General features: G+C 36.5%; 1 protein-coding gene across 1 annotated transcript; it reads left to right on the forward strand.

The window, feature by feature from the left end:
• The first annotated feature begins 979 nt into the window (after positions 1 to 979).
• On the forward strand, positions 980 to 19,623 carry ywhaqb (tyrosine 3-monooxygenase/tryptophan 5-monooxygenase activation protein, theta polypeptide b). Its single transcript, XM_067455295.1, has 6 exons — positions 980 to 1,131; positions 2,466 to 2,857; positions 15,423 to 15,546; positions 16,194 to 16,357; positions 16,447 to 16,542; positions 18,151 to 19,623. Exons 2-6 carry the CDS (start codon positions 2,564 to 2,566, stop codon positions 18,208 to 18,210), a joined length of 738 nt encoding a protein of 245 aa, XP_067311396.1. The 5' UTR covers positions 980 to 1,131; positions 2,466 to 2,563; the 3' UTR covers positions 18,211 to 19,623.
• The last annotated feature ends 1,695 nt before the right edge of the window (positions 19,624 to 21,318 follow it).

The raw sequence follows: 21,318 nt of genomic DNA on the forward strand, positions 1-21,318 counted from the left end.
ATGGAGAAAATATATTACAATATTACTGTTTTTATTGTATTTTTGATCAACTAAATGCAGCCTTGGTGAAAATGAGAGTCAAAAACATAAAAAAAAAAAAAAAAAAAAAAAAAAAAAATTACTGACCCAAAACTGTTGAATGGTGTATCCATGATATTTTGGTAACAGATTAAATATTTTTCATCTGCTATATGATTTTTTTTCTTTTTCTTTTTTTCAAAGCAACATTGTGTTAAGTCAATGTATTTCTATAGTGGAAGGATGCGACTTAATGAATTAGCTGCTATTTTAATAAAACACTGCATCAATAAGCCCTTTATATTTTAATATGAAGTAGCTCACTGATTTTATAAAAGCAAAAAATGAATCCATGCCTTGCTGTATTGTGAAAAAAAAGCCAAATTTAAATTTGTTGCAATGATGACCTTGTAATGATGTCCTTTACGCATGTAGGCTATTCTCAATGTGTACTGGCCTCCCAGGTACCTTGTTGTTATTGTTCATGTCTACATATAGGCTATGCGTTTTATTATTGCGTTCAGAAGTCTGTCCTTCTCTTTAAATCTTTGCTGGAATTTCAGCATTTTTTCTTCATATCATAGAGCTTATTACTGTACATTTTCGCAAACCCCGTTCACATATCAAATGAACTCTTTTTGTATAAGCCCTTACAAGAACCAAAGCAATTATCTTTCAAATCTGATTAATTAGAGAGATGGTATTTGGGACTCAGTAGGTAGGCTAGATCTGCTGTTGATGCATACAGTTCCCAATCATGATGCTGATGGTGATGCTGGGGATGAGTAGGAGGAGGGGGGATCACCATAGCAATAGTGACGTCACCCCCCTTGCTCTAATTGGAGGAAACCCCGTGGCTACAAGTCAGAGTCTACGGGCCAACCGAACGCATTCGCTTCGGCCCGCCTCCATTCCCCGCGCTAAACTGCTATTGGATGATCATTTGAAGAACTACGCATCACAGTCGGGAAGCGCGGTATCTGATTGGTTGACAGGCGGGATTAGCGACGTCCTACGGTAACACTTTCGATTGTCTTCCTCTACTACATTTTTTTCCCTAACCATCCAAGCTCAAAGGCTATCAATCCGTTGGAGTTAACCGTTGATCGAGAGGTGAGATGCAATCTAAAATATATTAGGTTTGAGGTGTTATGTTTCTTTATTAAACAAGCTTAGATTCTTATATTTCATTTATATTCTTTTAATGGACGGCGTAATCGGTAGGCTCTAACCGCGCTGCTCGGTTGAGAGGCAGGAGGGGCTGACAAACTGCGTCCATATCGACCAGAGGGGGGAAAAAGGCTTGATTTGGTTATTACAATGTAGTAAACGTGTATTTCCCTTTGATGTGCGATATTTGTATTCACAGATTGTATATTTGTTAAATATTTGTTGTCTAAAATTATAACATGTATTGGACAAGAGACCCATCGCTGTTAAAGGCGGGTCGTCAGGTCGTTACAATTGATAAAAAAAGGTTTATTTGACTTAGCTGATTTACATCACTCTAAAAACGATTTACATAGAGCTATTGGTAGTATAAGCTAACATTAATGTTAATATAATATGCATATCTGACGGATGGATGAAATGGTCAAGTAACGTCATGTATAGTGTGCAGTAACGTTAACCTCATTGCTACGGAAATCAGGCTAGATTTCATTGATTCATATTGACTCGGTATTATTGTGATCGGTATATGCAACTGCGATGTCCCATTTTTGTGTACTTAAAATTACGTTAAGCAATCGATCTACTAAGATATGTATGATATTTAAGTGAACAGGGCAGGGCTGTACGGATCACATTGACACAGATGTGCTAAGTCGCACACACACACACCCTGTCCTTGTCTCCAAACCAAATCCTTGTGAGCTGCCTACCTAGACAGCATCTGTAGGAACGCGCCCAAAATGCTCTTTTGGTGGGCAACTCACTAGGTTTTAAGACGTGTATATTAATCTCGGTTGATATCCGTGTTTTTAGTCCGTGTGTTCAGAATGAAATTGTAAGATTCACACGGAAGAGCTTCAATAGGGCTTTTGGTTCGTTTCAGTGATTCGAATCTTTTGAATCATTTACCAAAAAGATTCACTTACTGATTATTTCTTACAATTGCATTATTTCGCCTGTAGGTGGCGAAAAAACAGGTTAGTTTTGATGTGGTATGAACTAGGAATTGAATAATTCTCTCAACCAATTCTGCTATTCATTTAATTTATGACAAGATGTCACTGTTAGAGATCCTCAGAGCTCAAAATATAGAGTGTATTTGTGCTATGCTACAAGGCACGTACTCAAATGCTATTTGCTTGTGCTACAGCCAAAGCAGTCACACAAATCAAAGCAGAGAGACATCAGTCTGTAGAAGTGAAAAGAATGATTTGTTCGCATAAAGGATTTTCTAATCGATATATGGAATGTGACTCATTATCTTTCCTCCTCAGCCTCTCCAGGGATTAAGCAGCGGTTCATTCCCCTCCTTTGATCAGCCGAGTGTCCCATAGACCTAGAAACACTCACAGACTTAAAGAAAAGCAGCAGGATGGACAGAACAGAGCTCATCCAGAAGGCGAAGCTGGCCGAGCAGGCAGAGCGCTATGACGATATGGCGGCTTGTATGAAGTTGGTGACTGAGGCTGGGTCCGAGCTGTCTAACGAGGAGAGAAACCTGCTATCCGTCGCCTATAAGAACGTGGTGGGTGCCCGGAGGTCTGCCTGGAGGGTCATCTCCAGCATCGAGCAGAAGACTGAAGGAAACGACAAGAAACTGCAGATGGTGAAGGAATACCGGGAGAAAGTGGAGTCCGAGCTGCGAGATATCTGCAATGATGTGTTGGTGAGTATGGTTAAAAAAATACTATTGATTTTTTTTTTTAGATAAAACAATTTGTGTTATCAATGGATAAACAGTAAGAAAGGAAAAACCAAACAATTAGGAATGCACATGTCTGTAATAGTTCTGTAATAGTGTGACAGGCAGTAAAAATACAGATTAGGTCTGTCACAATTCCTTGATTAAATTGATTTAACTAAAAATTAGGGCTGCCTGAGTAATTGAAATCAAAACGCAATCGTGATTTTGCTTAAGAAAACGTAAAGGCTGTGATTTGAATGAAATAAATATATACCAGCGTGTAAGTGGAGAGCAGATCTGATCAATAGGAAATGCTTCTCTGTCTGAAAGCAACTCTGCGAGTTTGAGTCGCTTATAATGTGCGTTTAAAAAAAAAGACACCATTTAATAACATGTTTTAATTCACTTCATATCGTGAGTCGAGTGTTAGATATTTCCTTTTTGTGAGCTGATGTGGCTTATTTTCACAGAACGATTATATATTTCATAGTATTCTATTCAGTGATGAAATCTATGCCGATTAGCATTGCATCAAATACACCATATATTGTGTGTTTATTGTCTTCATGTTTAATCAAAGCCTTTCTATGTTCTTTTTATTCAGCTACACAGCGCTAGCTTCACATTAGGGATTTCCTGAAAACTTCATTATATTACTTCTCTCTGAGGGAAATGTGGTGTTGCTGCTCGAGGGCGCCCTCTGGCCTCCAGTATGAATGAAACATGAGTGTGTTTAGTGCCCAGCAGTGCTCACTCCATCATATTTTGGGTTTTAAAAAAAAACAGGAAAAATAATACTTATCTAAATAAATGTAAATGCCAATTCATGTTTTTTTTCCACTGTACAGGAGTTTTTTCCCCACAGTGAGGTTCATATTTCATATTAAAGACATGTATTCGTACTTGATTTTGCATACCTCCTAAAAAAAGAAAATAAATTGATCACAGATTGTTATAATAATAGTAAAATAAAATAATATTTTATTATAAATCCTTAGAAATTTCTAGTGATTTTTCATCATAGGCTGCCTGCATGTTAACTGGTAATCCTGCAGTTTTGTTAAATATAAATATTATTATAATATTGTCATATTTATTCTTAAATACAGTTTTTTTAAATAATGAAAATGTTATTGTAATAGTAATATTTCTTTTTTAAATATTAATATATATATTATTATATTATTAGCAATAATAATGATCATAATTAATTTTAGTCATACATAAGCACAAAATGTTAATTATAATTAATACTTAATTTTTAAGTAATTGCTTAATAAAGAAATGAATGCACACTATACAGTCCATGTCCATAAAGGTAATAAAAACATCTTTAAAGTAGTCCATATGTGACATGAGTTAGTTAATTACAATCTCTTGAAGCATCGAAAATAATACATTTTCAAAAATACATTTCATTTTTGGGTGAACTAAACCCTTTAATAAGAAATTTTAAAAAATTGGGATTAATGTCTAATGTTTTAAGTAATTGAGTAATTCATTCATTTGATTCATTCAAACGGCTGATTCATTCAGAAGTGAAGTAAATGGTTCTCTTTATGAAAATGGTAAATGTAAATGTTCTCTTTATTGTCCATTGAATGATTCAATAGACCATAAAGATAGCCATTTACATTTTGTAAAAAAACAACAACATTAACTTAGTTATCTATTGTATTAAACTGTTGTGTAAGATCAGTAGCCTATCACATTGTACTCATCTCATGCTAGTCTGGGAAGAACAGAATTTGTACTTATACTGTATATCATGATGTAAATGCATTTTATTAGATGACAATGTATTTAGTTAAATAAAATGCATGTAAGGGATGATATGTTAGTTTTGATGATTTACCTTAGATATTAGCGAGAGTGAGCCTGCAGTGTTTTCGCGCATAGCACCGGCGGGAACAAGTCGTGTAAGCTAATAAGTGTAGCTTTAAATCTGGTAAAAATGTAACACATTGTTATACAATACATTCATGAAAAACAAGTACATTTATTTTTAATGTATAGCGTATATTTTTAATGAGGCAGCAACATGTTATAGATAGGGCAGAACAAGAAAGGCTCATAGCTCAAATAAGTATTATAATGCATAGCGGCACAAAGCATTTATGCACATCTCGTGGGCAGGATGATGCGCTTAAAGCAACACAGAGTCACAGCTCGCAGCACTCTGTCCACATTGAGAAGTTCAAAACACAAAGAAAAGATATATTGACGCGTACTGTATCTATGCAATATTTTATTGAGCCATTTCTTTGAATAGTTTAACATTTCAGTTACTGTGTGTGAAGAACAATACAATATCTAGTCCAGTGTTGTGATCTAAGAGACACCCGGGAGAAAGTAACACGATTTACAGCAATAAATGCCAGCAAGATAAGTCATTATATGAGAAAACAGAGCGTTATCTACAGATCAAGCATAATATCAGGAACAATGAATCATCTTGGAGAGTTTCATCTTGTTGACTGTCGTAACCGAACGCGACACACAGTTTGAAAGCTGAATGGAGAGTGACTGACAGCCGCAGCAGAGGGAAGCATGCATTGACATAAACTTGAATTTAATGACTTAAATATTAATCTGTACTCACATTAAACTATGGAATAGCTTTAGGACACTTATAATAGTGCACAAATCGTTGATGATGCTTTATAATGTTTTTGTGCCTTGTGTGAGGCACTGGGGCTTAAACAACAACAACACAGAATATTATCTGTCCTGACTGATACCCAATCCGGCAAATAATGGCGGATCAAAGCCGATAGTGAGTATCGGATTGGTTCATCCCTACTTTTTACTTCCTTTTAGGATCTCGAATTTTAGGGACATTCTAACTGCATTTATAGGCTTTACCACATAGTGAGTTGTTGCCCAGTGCTATATTCTTCATCAATCAAAAATGAAAATCCACGAATCACATTACTCGACCCTTTTCTAGGCTACAAGATTAAAAACATTTAAAATATACTTTAGCATAGTGCTATTGTTTAATATGCGTTTTATTTTCATACTCCGTTCACAGTAATGCTGGCAATTAAATCAGGGTATCCGCGGGGTCTTTAAAAGTCTTAAAAGGTGATAAATCAATTTTGGGAAAATTAAGACCCTTATAAAGTATTAAAAAGTCTTATCACGGCTTTATAAAGTCTTAAATTTTAAAAGTATTTTGTTCAAGCTTTGTCAAAAGAGTTTGACTCCAAAAAGTATTTATGAATATATTTATTTTCATCCCCATAAGTATTAAAAAACAACGGGGCGCTCAGTCTGAGATCGGCTCGGAGCGCGCGCGCCAGGGATGGACATTAGCAGCGCCACCAGCCAGACGCGGCTGATTTTGAGTTGTGGCGGTAAACTCGCTTCACCTACCGAGCTGTTTCACCTCTTTGTAAACGTTGTTCAGTGCATGCGAGTGCTGCCGTATGTGCGCATATGACCAGTCGTTTTCTCCGTCATCATCGCGTGAAGACGCGCTGTGAGACTCGCGCGCGCTGAGAGAAGATCTGACGCTGTGCATCATCCGAGAGCGCGCGCGAGTCTCACAGCGCGCAAATATTGAGTTCTCTTTCAAGTCTTGCGCTTACACGGACAAACTCACACAAGAAGTTTGTCAACATGTCCATCTTGATGAGTATCATAGCAGACATAGTCTGAATATGCCTTAAGTGAACTGTATAGTATGCACAGTCGAGAAAGACGAGCATATTCCTGCCTCAGGTCTTAAAGGTGCAGTAGCCTTTACTGCTGCCTGAGTGATGTCCTTATATTTAGTTTGACATTAAACAATGCTCTTGATTGAATAGCTTTTGTAAGTTTAATAAGGATTAATCTTTCATTTAAACAGTTAAATATGCAGTTATTTTACATTTGATTAGTTTATTCAATTTCTGTACCTTTCTGCAGGCCAGTAGGCATGTACATTATTATTTAAGTGAGGTCGAGTTAAACATTCTAGTTTGAATTTTATTTTTCGGTTTTCGGCTTTGGCTCCTTCTTTTTTTGTTTCGGCCAAGAATTGTGATTTCGGTGTATCCCTACTGACAATGTTCTGCTCGGTATGTTGTCAACACGCTTCAAAGATGCCAGAATGAATAGTTTCATTGTTGGGACTAACAACCATAAAACTGGAAGCCATAAAAGACCACAAATCATTGTGAAAATGTCAGTATTTCATTGAGACTTGAGATTAAATAAACTGCCCAAGTATTGTAGAGCTTGTAGTATTAATTTGTTAAAAACAAAAAAGTGGCTGGTAAAAACATTGAGTGGTAGACTTTGAAAAAAGTTAATTTCCATCCCTGGCGAGCACCGTCTACAGGTGACGTCATGTATTTTGCGAAATGCGCAGTTAGGTAATGTGTCGCCCTCCATACGTTGTAAAATAGATACTATAAATAATATAAACAGATATACAGATAATATAAACAATACAAAATTGGTCTACGATAGAGATTTTAAGTCTACATTCAACTACAACTGTTTATTAAAGGTTTGTTGCCGATTAGAACTTGAAGTGCGATGAGGTCTTAAAATATTTTGAGAAGGTCTTTAAAAAGTCTTAAAAAGGTATTGAAATTAACTTCAGGATTCCTGCATATACCCTGTAAATGTGTGGAGCGTGTCTCAAACTCCATCCCTGCGTATGCTGCGAGTTTCCATCTGTGTATGCAATTTGCGCCATTTCATCAGATTTGTAAACCTATGGCAAAAATATTTTTGAACATGCAAACTGTTGTTTATCATATTTCAAATTAAAAGTTTAAACCCTCACTCTGCATTTGCATGTTTTGATGTCCTAGCATTTCAATCATAAAGAAATGACCAAATATTAAAGGTGCCGTTCTTCGCAATTCCATCTTTCAAACTTTAGTTAGTGTGAAATGTTGCTGTTAGAGCATAAATAATACCTGTAAAATTATAAAGCTCAAAGTTCAATCCCAAGCGTGATATTTTATTTAACAGAAGTTCCCTTTCAAAGCCTACAGCAAGCGGCCGGTTTGGACTACAGCAGGAAGTGCAGGGATTTAATGATGTCACTAGAACCGTTTGTTGATTAACCCTCCGCCCACAAGAACACGCAAAAAAGGGGGCGTGGTCTTGTTGCTCTCCCACGTGGAGAAGAGCGCGCATTCAGAATGTGCATTCAGTGCTTGCATCTCCCCGTTATGGTAAGAGGCGGGACCTTTCCGGGCAAAGTGCGCTAAGCTGCTGTCCAATCACAACACGGGAAGCGCTGGCCCGATCAGAACTCGTTACGTATTTCTGAAGGAGGGACTTCATAGAACAAGGAAATCATCAGGCCGCTTTTAGGACAGAGGAAACAGCGCTGTATAGATAAGTAAATTGTGTGACAAATGCAGTGTTTTTTTACACGCGAAACATGAACTCATGTTATATTGCACACTGTAAACATAATCAAAGCTTCGAAAACATGCTAAGAATGGGACCTTTAAAGATTAAGTGAACATTTGAATTAAATGTTGTTTGGCCAATATTAAGGTAATTGTATGTAAGAAACTTCACAGTAGGGATGGTGTTCTTGGGATGGTACTCATCATTCTTCTTCATCCAAACACGTTTAGTGGAATTATGACCAAATAGTTCTATTTTGGTCTCATCTGACCACATGACTTTCTCCCATGACTCCTCTGGATCATCCAAATGGTCATTGGCAAATATAAGATGGTTCTGGACATGTGCTGGTTTAAGCAGGGGAACCTTAGCCTAGAAATCTAGACGCACCCTAGCGGCAGCAAATTTAATCTGCCCGCAAGTGTCGTCTAGGAACTCTCAATACCCTTCTGAGCTGTATTCCTCACAATCTGGACGGGCCAATCACATCGTGTATAGAGTCGGCGGGCGGGGGCATAATGACGACGGCCGAGTTGCGTTTGCGTGCTTCTAGTAAACACAGAAACTAGCGAACGGCGGTCTTTCAAATCAGCTTTGACCGCGACTCTGGAAGATTTGGAGTTAAGCTTTTCTTTGAGAAAAGAACAAAGAACGGCACTGAAGTCATTCTTAAAAAGGGAAGATGTGTTCGGAGTTTAGCCGACCGGATATTGTTTGATGACGTGAATGTTTAATCGATCAACAAGCTCTGCTTCACCTTCGTTGCTCTGGTTGGTGTAGCGCTATCCTATCGCGTGCAGAGGGAGTTTATCCCGCCCCTCGGATTGAGCCCTGTCTATGGTGAGTTTCCAGACCAAACATCTTGATGTGGGTCTGGCTTGTCAGGCTAGGGGAACCTTCCATGCCGTGTATGATTTCAAACCATGACGTCTTAGTGTATTACCAACAGTAACTTTGGAAATTTTCCCAGCTCTTTTCAGGTTACGACCAGCTCCTCCTGTGTAGTTCTGGGCGGATTTCTCACCTTTCTTAGGATCATTGAGACCCTAAGAGGTGAGATCTTGCACGGAGCCCCAGTTGGAGGGAGATTGACAGTCATGTTTAGCTTCTTCCATTTTCTAATGATTGCTCCAACAGTGGACCTTTTTTTACCAAGCTGCTTGACAATTTCCCTGTAGCCATTTTCAGCCTTGTAGAGGTGTACAATTTTGTCTCTAGTGTCTTTGGACAGCTCTTTGGTCTTGGCCATATTAGTAGTTGGATTCTGGATCCTGCAGCCTATCTGGCAACCTCGAGTCAGGGGAGGGTGGGAGAGGGGATAGTGATTGCAGTACCAGTTTTGGCCATAATCTTACATACACTTCCTTTAAAGGCTAAGGATTTGATCAAGTTTTATGTGTAACATCAACAATCAGCAGGCCGTTGGTGCCCCCTGCAAGCATTTGTTATAATACATAATATTATGTATCCGATATTTACCCTCATTTTATTTCAGGCTCTATCGAATTCTTTCTTTTTTATCATCGTCATCTGTCTTTATCCGTTTTGTGAGCAGGTGCCACTCGACGAATTGGCAGTTTGGTTTGTTTGTCCGCCATAATAAGCAAAGCTGCAGCACACCGGTACGCTTGCCCTTTACGTGATGTGCATGAGAGAGGGGTGTGATCCGCACCTGCATAAACTTGATTGACACCGCTAATACACTCCTCCTGGCTCTAATTGGTTGTTTCTTACAGGGAGCATTGTATGTCTGCAAATGGCAATAGGACCACTGGGAGGAGACAGAGGAGCTTGATTTTTTCACTGATTATCTGTCTCATATTCTACTGTCAGGACATAATGACAGGTTTAACAAATATGTAAAAAAAATACATTCTTACAAAATTTACCTACTGCAGATTTAAATGATTCGATCCAAATCAGTGTGCAAATAATACAAAGATGCCATTCATCTCGGTTTGATTGTGATTTCAGTTAAATCTTGTAATGTAAATTGCACAACAAAGACCACAATGTACAATTTTGAATATAATCTCATTAAATGGTACATGCTGAATTAATCACACAAGCAAGAGTGCTGTTGTTCTGAATATTAGCACTGTTGTGATTCAGCCATTTGTGTATAAAATCAATAGTATGTGTTCCTCTATAGACCACATTATAGAAAAATAGACCACATGTGTGCATTACACATAACATGGCAGAGAACACGTCCTCTTTTCTGATGGAAGAGCAGCCCAATTTTGGCTCGTGCTGGAGACAAGGGTGTCTAAATTAAGGGGAGCATGCACAGTCTTGCACAAGGACAGTCAGACTCATTATTTTTTATATCTAGCTTAAGTAGTAGTGAAAAAGTCTGTGTTTAATACCTTTTTGTAAAACAAACTTCTCTCGATGATATAAGTGTTTCCTGTTAGACACTTCCCACAGAAGGAAGTGTTTATGTGTATAGTCAAATCATGTCCCTGGCTTTGTCTTGGTCACAAATAGATGAGATGATCAAAGTTCACAGGTGTGTGTGTGGGTGTGTGTGTGTGTGTGTGAAGGTGTAGTTTAGTAACACTGTCCGAATGGCTGCTGGGTAACAGTGATGTATGCCGTTCACTGGCGTAGGCAGAATTTAATTTTTGGTCGGGCCTGGGCAAAATTGAGCGGGCACATTCATGCGAGGGGGTGGGGGGGTTGGATGGGGATGGTGTACATAAACCAAAACTGTAGCTACAACCTGTCCACATACAAGAAAAAAAGTCATTTTTATAGAATTTTGCATTGCTGCTGTTTCTCTATCACACAACTGCAAATTACAGGCTAAGTAAATAGGTAAACACACTTCACGAAGTCACAGGCGGGAGCTGCGTCACATACATGAGACAGCCTATTTTCTAACACAGCAGTCAGTCAAACATTATGAAAAAAACATAGACTGTAAAAAAAACACATTTGATATATTTCAGTATTTGAGATGTTAATACATAATTTTGTAATTATGTTAAAATAATTTAAACAACTTTTATTTAACAAATATTATTGTATTTGTATAATAAACTGAGGGGGCCTCATCATTACAGTGGGCGGGCCTGTGCCCGTCAAGCCCGTCCGCTGGCTACGCCCCTGATGCCGTTTCTCATTCTCAGTGCTTGTGCTACTGGTGGAACAATTCAGCCTCATCCACTCAGACACTTTGTTTCTTTAAATAAATACATTAATGTTTAACGTTGCCTGAAGGAGGTTTGTTCTAAAAATGGAAGCTGTGGTTTATTTTCTTATAGTCTGAGCTGAAATGGTAGCACAAGGCTGCTATTGTGCATTAGAAAAGGTGGTGTATTCATAGAGAAGACCCTGTTTTATGTATGATTTGTAGACAATTATGTAGTCAACCAAAATGATTTTTTTTTTCTTCAATGGCCATTACTAGAGGTGATATCTAGAGGTTTTATATAAATGTGATCCTGGACATTTTTTAGATGTATACATCATATGGAAGCTGCTGAAAAAATGATTTCCATTGATCTATGGTTTGTAAATCTTGAGAAAATCACCTTTAAAGTTAAGCCAAATTAAGTTCTTATCAATGCATGTTACTACTACTAATAATTTTTTTTATATTTACGGTAGGGAATTTACAAAATATCTTTATAGAACATGATCTTTACTTAATTTTGGCATAAAATAAATGTTTCGACACATACAGTGTATTGTTGCCACAGATATACCATATTTGGCATGTGACTATGATGCAAATTAATGACAAAATATCGGTATTAGATATATATTGGATGATATTGGCTATGGTTATTAATGTGTGCATGCTCATTTCTAAGAACAATAATTTAACAACACATTTAAATCTTTAGCTAAGATCTAAAAAAATAATAATTGTTTCTTACTGTACTTAATGTTGTGATGGCTAAATTCGAGGAAGCAGAGCAGGGATTTGGTTCTATTCATTGGTCGCTTAATGGATGGAGGCAGCTCTGAATGCTTGCAGTTGATTGTAAGAAAGGGGCGGGGTTTAAGCAGACAAACTAAATGATTGGAGAAGCCCAGCCAGCATACATCACCACAGAGAAGTCATTTCACTGGAATGCTGACTAAAATTAGGGAAGAAAAAAAAAAGAACTATGAAAACAAAACAAATAATCAGTACTTAAATAGGATGAATATCCATTTTATTTCGACTTTAATATCACCCATTTACAATTATCTGCTGTAACATGAAACCTTTTTTTGGCTTATCAATATTATTGGTTTCGGGCTGAACTTGTAATATCTGTAAGAAGATCAGATAGTGCTTCCTGTGGAAAGCCAAACTAGTCACAGTCAGTCACTGTAGTTTCCTTCTAGTAAGACAGTGGCCCGTTATAAGTGATTTTTCTGTAGTCCAGTCTGTATCCATATGAGGGGTGAACTGTGTTTGTGGAGTGAGTCATGGTCAGTTTCTGTGCATGGCTTTAGTGAGAACTCAAGCTTGATTTCCCAGCTTGTCTGTGATGGCTAAGGGTGTGTCTGTGACTCATCTCACTGTTGAATGTTCTCTGGGATCAAGGCTGTTTCACACCCCCACCTGTCCAGACAGCCTGCCACATGCTGCCAGCTCTCATACTCTCAGTAGGAAGGACTAGGCTCAGTGAACAAGTGCCAAGTGTTTCCAGCATTTATCATTGATTTATATTTGTTGAACATGAGGGGAATGTATATAAAGATGTTTGCCTGTGTATACAGGATCAACATCTAATCATCTGACTGTAGCAGGGATGGATTTAGAAAACCTCTCAGAGACCGTTTTAGATTTCAGACTCCAGTAGTTCTGTTTGTGTACTAAAGCACAGCATGTTAAACCTTCACAGAGAAGATGTCTCTAAACTCCCCTTTAGAGCATCACCACTAAAAATATTTAAAGTTTAAGTAAAAATATAAGTTAACCTCACTTTTAACCAGTCAGCTGTTGGTAGACTAGTCAACCATTCTTAGTTCAAACACACAGTTCAGTTCCAATGTTTAGGCCAGTGAACATTTTTAGTGTTTTTTGAAAGAAGTCTCATACTCACAAAGGCTGCGTTCTCATATTGAATCGGTGATTACATTTTATATTTTTGATTAATATAACGTTAAAAAACAGCATGGGGATCTTTTGTAACAGAGTCTTTTGAAAACATTTATTTAGTCCTTGCTGCATAAAAGTGTTTTTATTTATTTGTATTCTTATTAACCCAGACTTTTGAACCTAATGCAAGTCCATACGCAAATTAGGCCTAACACGGTCTCAAAATTAATTTTTATAATGTTTGGATGCTCAACTTTGTGTTATTTTTGTGTACATCTGCTTGTAGTCTTCAAATGCTGTTATATTTTAGGCCAGAAACAGGATTCTAGGATAGCACTGACCTTGTTTCTCCGCGTTGGTCATCAACGACTGGCATCTCTGTGCAGAGAATCCTTGACGAGTGTGAAGAATTAAAAAAATGCTCTGGCAGGCCTTTAAGCTCAGGCAAGCGTGAAGAAACAGGTCCTCATGCCTAAGAATGTTTCTAATGCTTCTTGTTTTGTCTGTTTTGACAATTTAGGGTGCAGTTTGTACTCTTTGAAAATTATTTACCTGCCTTTGGTTAAAGGGAGAGTTCATCCAAAAAATTGTCATTTGCTTAGTTACTTACGTCATTCTACACCTGTATGACACAAACAAAGTTCTGAAAAACTGTGGGGTCCAAAACCCTGGACTTTCATCGTATGGCCTAAACATGTTTACTTGTTACCAAAGGAGAAAGGCATTCAGTTTTGGAACGAGACCATGATGCCTTTTTTAATATATTTCTGAGCATCTATTCACACTAAGTGCAAATAGCGTACTTGTTGGCAAGTGCTATTCACATTAGTTCTGCCTAACAATGCCTGGCTGTGCCAAAAAAGATTAAAAAAAAACGCCCATAATTCAACATCCTCAGTGGTGCAATCAGTAAAGCTTATGGCTAATGGCTCATTGTTTTGTCGCAATCAACACAGGTTCGGATCCGCCTCTCTCATCACAAATCATCTATTTTCTATAAAAAATAATAAAATGTTCTAAACGTGAAAATAAAGTGCCTAACGAAATGTTTAATTATAATAGAAGCATTTATCGGGTAGAGTTAGGGGTAGATGTTGGGATTTTATTTTCCCTTTAAGGTGGTCCATTTATTATTTAAATAAAAATAATAATTTACACTCTGTTATTATTGCATCCTGTTAATGTACAACAATACTGAGGTGCAAATAATATGTATCTGTCAAAAAAAAGTATAAATTACATGTATATACTATTTATATTGCAAAGAACTGCAACTTTATATGGTTTAAATATATCACTATTTTCACTTAAATAGAATCTACAGCTATTTGCACTTAGTGTAAATATCATCTAACGCTAAGAAAATGTTATTTTCACTAAGTGTTTTAGAATCTAGTAACTATTAACACTTGGTGTAAATAGCATCTATCACTATTTGCACTTAGTGTAAAATAACAACTAGATTATATTTTACACTTAAAGCCGCTGCCATTTTATTTTTGGGTGTACTATCCCTTTAATCACTAAGAGAGCAATGAAATGTTGGACTATTCTAGAGACTTGAGCAAACCTCTGAAGCTGAGCTGATCTGTTTCCAACTGGATTGTAACAGTGTTTGTTAGGCACAGAAGCATAAGAGGGTCCAGAGAAAACTTAAGCTTTTGATGGTGCATTTTCTGACCTGATCTTACCATAGTGAGGTAGGGAGAGGGTCGGGCCTCATGATGTTGTGTTGACCTTTCTGTGGTAATCTGTCTCATCCTTGTGTGGTGGGTAATCTGGTATTTACCCGTGCCTTAAAGCTGTTGCTTTCACTGACACAGATTACTGCTGAAGCAGTCTTAGATTGATGGAGAGATCTAGCAGTAGGCTAGTCTCTGAGACGCAGATTAAGCTTAATTCTGGACTAAAATGAAGTTTGGAGTGAAATCCCTTAAAACTGCTTCAAGTCGGTGTGGTAACGGCACTAACAGGAGGATTAGCTGATATTTAGCTGCCTGTATTTGGTGGTTGGCATGTTTTTTGGGGTTTTGGAGAAATGTCAGGAATAAATGACATGAAGAAAGTGTCTAAATATGGTCTCTAGCTAAACCTTCATGCATTTCCACCAGTTAATTTCTTTCATTTACACTTCTTCTATAGGAGCTGCTGAACAAATATTTAATTGAGAATTCCACAAATCCCGAGAGCAAAGTCTTCTACCTGAAGATGAAGGGCGACTACTACAGATACCTTGCTGAAGTTGCCGCAGGAGATGACAAGAAAGGTAAGAATGCATGGCTGCTGGTTTTTTTTGCTGGTTTTACAAACATAAAATGTATGACTGGACTTTCCTTTGTATGATGCAACTGGAAACATCGAAACAAGGGGAAGTTTGTTTCATGTCTGAGTCATTATCTGCTCAATACAGATTCTTCATTTTCTTTCTTTCTTTCTTTTTATTTTATTTTCATTTTTACTTTCTTTAAATTTCATATTTATATTTTTGGATGGCCTAGTTTTAGGCTTCTTTTTGCATCTTTGTAGGCCTGAACAATAAGGAACAGTTTTTCTGTTGCCAACATAGCAGTGTATTTGTATGACCAGGTAAAAATTTTAAATGCATACTTTAAATGCATTTGAAATACAATTTGTAGTAGCATTTAATAATTTAATTAGCAATTTAGTTTTTGTGCAACAAATATATTTATTTGTATTTTTTTAGTAAACAATAAAACAAATGTTTTGTCAAAAAGGTAGAAATTATACATAATCATAAATCATAATTTTGCTTAATATGCAAAATATGCTGACCCATTCTGAATTAGTGCAAGCAGCACTGGCCCAAAACTTCATACTGTTGATCCTTCATTGAGATTATTATACGCAATATGCATTGCATGCCTAACCATTTCTTTTTTTTTTCCTTTTCAGCAACCATAGAAAACTCTCAGGATGCTTACCAGAAAGCCTTCGATATAAGCAAGACAGAGATGCAGCCCACACACCCTATTCGTCTGGGTCTGGCTCTAAACTTTTCTGTCTTTTTCTATGAGATCCTTAACTCTCCAGAGAAGGCCTGCGCCCTTGCTAAACAGGTATGTTTCAAATTACCATGTCTGCTGTATATTCATTACGGATGTGGACATTTTTTCATCTTTAAGAATGGGTTTTTGTACACATTTAGGCATTTGATGAGGCCATTGCAGAGCTTGATACGCTGAATGAAGAGTCTTACAAAGACAGCACTCTTATCATGCAGCTACTGAGAGACAACCTCACAGTGAGTAACAGAACCATTTCCTCACAGCAGAGCCATTTAATTTCCACAATAATGATTCGATAACGAGCGTAGAGACATTACAAACAATTTTCACAATTTATAGAGGCTTTGAAATTACTTTTTGGCTTGATATAGTGGTGATATACCATAAAAATCAGAAGACAAGATTTAAGAAAAAATGGCCAATGTTAACTGGAACTAAAACTTTTTAATATTTTTTTTATTTGTCACCCTGATAAAGACCTGCTTGGGCAAGGCTCTACATTGCGACCATTTCAGTTGTATTTGTGACTGACAATTACTGTATGTGACTTTGAGAAAAAAAAGTGGGCGTACCGGTGTATAATCTATAAAAGTGTATAATCTAATAAAAATTAAAACTACCTCTGCTATCCACACGGCACAACAGTTAAGTTGGCTGCTATAATAACTGCTATAACTAGAATGGGCTGCTTTTTATGCTCCTTCAGGCAACAAAGCAAGCTCAAAACATGTGAAACCGATTAACATGCGTGATTGCAACCCTATTGCAAATGTGATATTGCTTTATTACAACAGTTAAATAAACAAGAAGTAAATATTAAGTTACTTATATTTTAGGCCACATTTTGTTTGATTTTGCTCTATTTCATCAACAAAAAAAGCCAAATAAAGTCACAACTGAGCTGCTGCGCATCTCCGAGCAAACAAACAGTGGTGTTTTGTTGATAAATGAATCTGCATTTTTTTTAACGAATCCGTTAAGTCAATGATTCGGTGACCCATTCATAAAGACATTAGGTGTGTTTGACTTGAAGTGGCTCTGCACAGACCAATCGTTGTATCAAAGTAATAAAAGTGTATCGAATTCTAATCATTCTCTCTGTACTTTAATATCAAACACTGATCGTCTGCGCAGCGTCGCTTCAAGTCCAACACTAGTTAACAATTTAAACGACTCAATTGAATTAATGATCCAGTGACTTGTCGCCACTTACTGGTGTTTTCTTTTTTAAAGTATCATTTCAATTATTTTAATAATTTAATATTTCTATATTATAAAGTAACATTTATTTATTTAAATAACTATACATTTAAAATTTGACATAAAAGATGACATTTTAATAAGAAAGATTCTGCTACAAAGGTAAAATAAAAGCCCCTAGGAATAAATTTAAGGAGGCAAATATTGACCAATAATTTAATTTAAAAAATATATAAGTGTAGAGCCCTGGTTGGTGATTTTAAAATACAGCCCTGAATTTTTTTTTAAATACTAATATTTATATGAGTGCCTAGACGTTGAATTGTGTCTCTTTCATGAGGAAGGATCAACTTATAATTTTAAAATATTTTTGTGGATTGAAATAAAGCTGAAATAAAGTAAAATAAAGATAGAAAACAAACTAAATGAGAAATGTTCCCTTGGCTACTAAAAAAAAAAACTACGAAAAAAAAACAACCTAAAATGTACATAAAAATAAATTAAACTAAAATTAATACAAGCTGAAAATATAAAAATAAAAGCTAATTGAAAATATTAATAAAACTATAGTAGTATATAAGTAATACTAAAACAGCATGGATTGTGTTCTGACCGTTATAACATTTTTTTTTTCCATCCACCAGTTATGGACATCTGACAACGCACCAGATGAGGGAGAAGGAGGCGAGGGAGGAGAGAACTAAACAACACTCCTTCAGCAAAGAAAACAACCTTTTTACACATCTCCTTTCCTTATCACTCCATGTCAGAATTCCTCCAGTAAAGATCAAACCCATGATTAATGAAGAGCTGTTTATGAAAAAAAAAAATCATTTAGTCTTTTCACAAGTGCAGCTTTCGGACAAGAAAAGAAAGATATTTGGGGAGAAACCCTGTTCCTTAGTTTGTTTGTCTTGGCCTTCCATAATGTGCAGTTTCTGCTGTAGAAAACTATGACTAGTGTCATTTTATACAAACATAATCTTAAAATAATAGTTAATGGAAAATAAATTAATTAATAAATTAAAAATAAGGACATGCATTTCATCACAGCTAAGTCTGAGACTAAAAAGTAATTGCAGGGATATTAAAAGCATTTAGATAACTGTTGTCATATACACCTACTGTATCTTGTACTTAAACACTCTTACCTGTTTCACCTCAGCACTACCATGGGTTGTGCACTTCCACTGAAAGCGGTGGTCAGTCACGCTTTAGATAGTTCAATATGAAAAGAAAAAAAAGACATTTGTTAAAATGGCGTACATTTCAGATTTTACTTGGAAATATTAGCATCTGCAGTGGTATGTAGTATCTGACGGTCCTCAGTTTATAAACTGTTTAATAATATATTTACTGTTTTTCACTTGATTTTGGCCTGTTTAGTGTTCCCTTTGCTTTTTATGGAAATTGAAATCATCCATAGAAATTAAAACCATTTGTAAGATAACTTAGGGCATATTTTATTTTATTTGTTTAGTAATGCTATGTTAAAAGTGAAACTGTTCAGTTAGCAGTACCCCACTAGCATGCAGACCAGTTCTGACACGATCTGTGGCACAATGTGGTAATATGGTTTTGATGGTTTGATTCACATATTATTAACAGCCCATTAGAGAAATGTACTTCACAAAGCGCATGTTATGAACGATAGGAGACCAGAGATGAGTATCTTTCTTCAGACTGCTAGCAGTGAATTTGTGTTGTTGACAAATAACATTGCCTGTGCATGTCCAGAACACTGGAATGGGAATCAATGCCATATTGCCAATATTAAAGATCTGTTTAATACTTTTCAATGCATTGTGCACAGGTGAGTGGTTGTCCAGAGAGTGTCATTATAGTTTGGACCACTATTACATTTTGTTTTTCCTTTTTGTCTTTTTTTTTTCTATTGTGTATGTGATTGAGCTCTCTCTCTCTCTCTCTCTCTCTCTCTCTCTCTCTCTCTCTCTCTCTCTCTCTCTCTCTCTCTCTCTCTCTCTCTCTCTCTCTCTCTCTCTCTCTCTCTCTCTTTTAATTTCCCATGGATTTTAGTCTCACAAAAGCCTTGTGAAAATGTTTTATGCCCTATGTATGTTATGTAACATGCTTAAAAATTACATTTTATAAACCAATATGCTGTCCTGTGTTTAAAAAAAAAATACTTTTCACTTCATCTCAAATAATAGACAAATTTTTATTTGGAGAGTTATAAGGGACAATCTGACTTCTTGGGCTGTATCTCCGTAACTATATGTTTTGAGTCAAAAGTGTTATGCACGTTGGTTTCAAACATACTGCCACAAGTATTGGAAAATCCCTCAAAATCACTGAATTCAGGAGTTCCAATCACTTGTATAAAACCAAGCGCCTAGAGATGCAGACTGCTTCTACAAACATTTGTAAAAGAATGGGTCGCTCTCAGGAGCTCAGTGAATTCAAATGTGGTACCGTGATAGGTTACGACTTGTGCAACTGTCCATTTGTGAAATTTCCTCACTACTTCATGACAATTGTTAGTGGTATTATAACAAAACTTTTGGCAATATAGTGTATGATTCAAAACCATGTGAAGCTCAATCCTCCACATAGAAGACAGACTAGACTGGACAAAGATCACAGAAGCAACAGACTAGACTGGCACAGATCACACAGGCAATCTACAGTAAGGCCCAGAGCCGACTCTACATCTTGAGGAGACTCTGGTTCTTCAGTGTGTAGCAAGATGCTTCACATGTTCTATCGGTCTGTTGGGTACTGGGATTAAAGCTAAAGGTGAAGGTGCCAAAGGGCTGAATAAGCTTATTAAGAAAGCAGGCTTTGTCACTGGAGTTGATCTGGACATGCTTAAGGCTGTTATAGAGAGGAGAATAATGTCCATCTGCTGTCCATCATGAATAAAGCCTCATAAAAATAAAAACCTCCTCTGTGACATGCGTGTTGGAATGAGAAGTACATTCAACAATTGATCGATCCAACAGAGAACGCTACAAGAGGTCATTTATGTCTCTGAGACTTAACATTTACATCTTGTGTCAAGGTACCCTTCACCCTAACTAGGTCTATTCATCTCATAGCTGTACTTAATGCAATCAATTCAGGGATTAGTGCAATTTATTAAATGTTACTGTTTTCCCCCCTTAAAAGTTCAAACATAAATGTGTTATAATTACTGTTTTGATCGTTTGACTGAACTTTTACTTATATTTCATTCTTTATCAACACTTAAACAAATATGTGCATTAATTGTTTCTTGCCACTTTTACAGTATTGCCTTAATATAATTACAGTATTTATATAGCAGTTTTACCACTTATGTGTACCCCTTGTTTGGCTAGCCTATTGTTCTGTTTTTATTGTTTTGTGCAAACTGAGTACTTTACCATCTTGTATTGCACTTCAATTTCCTTGTGGGATTAATAAAGTGCAAAACTACTTATACCTATCAAACTATAAAGGGTTAATAATTCTATTTTTGAGTGGCTGTTAAGTAACAAGTGAAAATCATATCATACACTGGCAAACGTCAGGGAAGGCTTGAACTGAGCTTTGCTAATTTTTCATTAATGTGATATGGAAAGTTGTCAGACATTTTAGATTTCTATATTAAAAAATACAATATTTCAAACAGACTTTGAAATTATTACAATATTGGGCAAACAGAGCGAAAAAAAGTAAGTGACAGGCCAAGTATGTTTACTCAGCAACTCTGCATTTAACCCATCCAAGTTAGTGGACACATATTAGGAGTATGAAGTGAACTCACACGCACGCACGCACACACACAAATTCTGTTTCAATTTTAAATTCGGGAAGACTCAGTGCGGAGA

This window comes from Pseudorasbora parva, chromosome 10, assembly GCF_024679245.1.
Source record: "Pseudorasbora parva isolate DD20220531a chromosome 10, ASM2467924v1, whole genome shotgun sequence".
Classification (NCBI taxonomy): domain Eukaryota; kingdom Metazoa; phylum Chordata; class Actinopteri; order Cypriniformes; family Gobionidae; genus Pseudorasbora; species Pseudorasbora parva.

Coding starts and splice junctions, on each gene's coding strand:
- ywhaqb (XM_067455295.1), top strand. CDS start 2,564: ATGGACAGAACAGAGCTCATCCAGAAGGCGAAGCTGGCCGAGCAGGCA. Junction 2,858..15,422: donor ATATCTGCAATGATGTGTTG/GTGAGTATGGTT, acceptor CTTCTTCTATAG/GAGCTGCTGAACAAATATTT. Junction 15,547..16,193: donor CGCAGGAGATGACAAGAAAG/GTAAGAATGCAT, acceptor TTTCCTTTTCAG/CAACCATAGAAAACTCTCAG.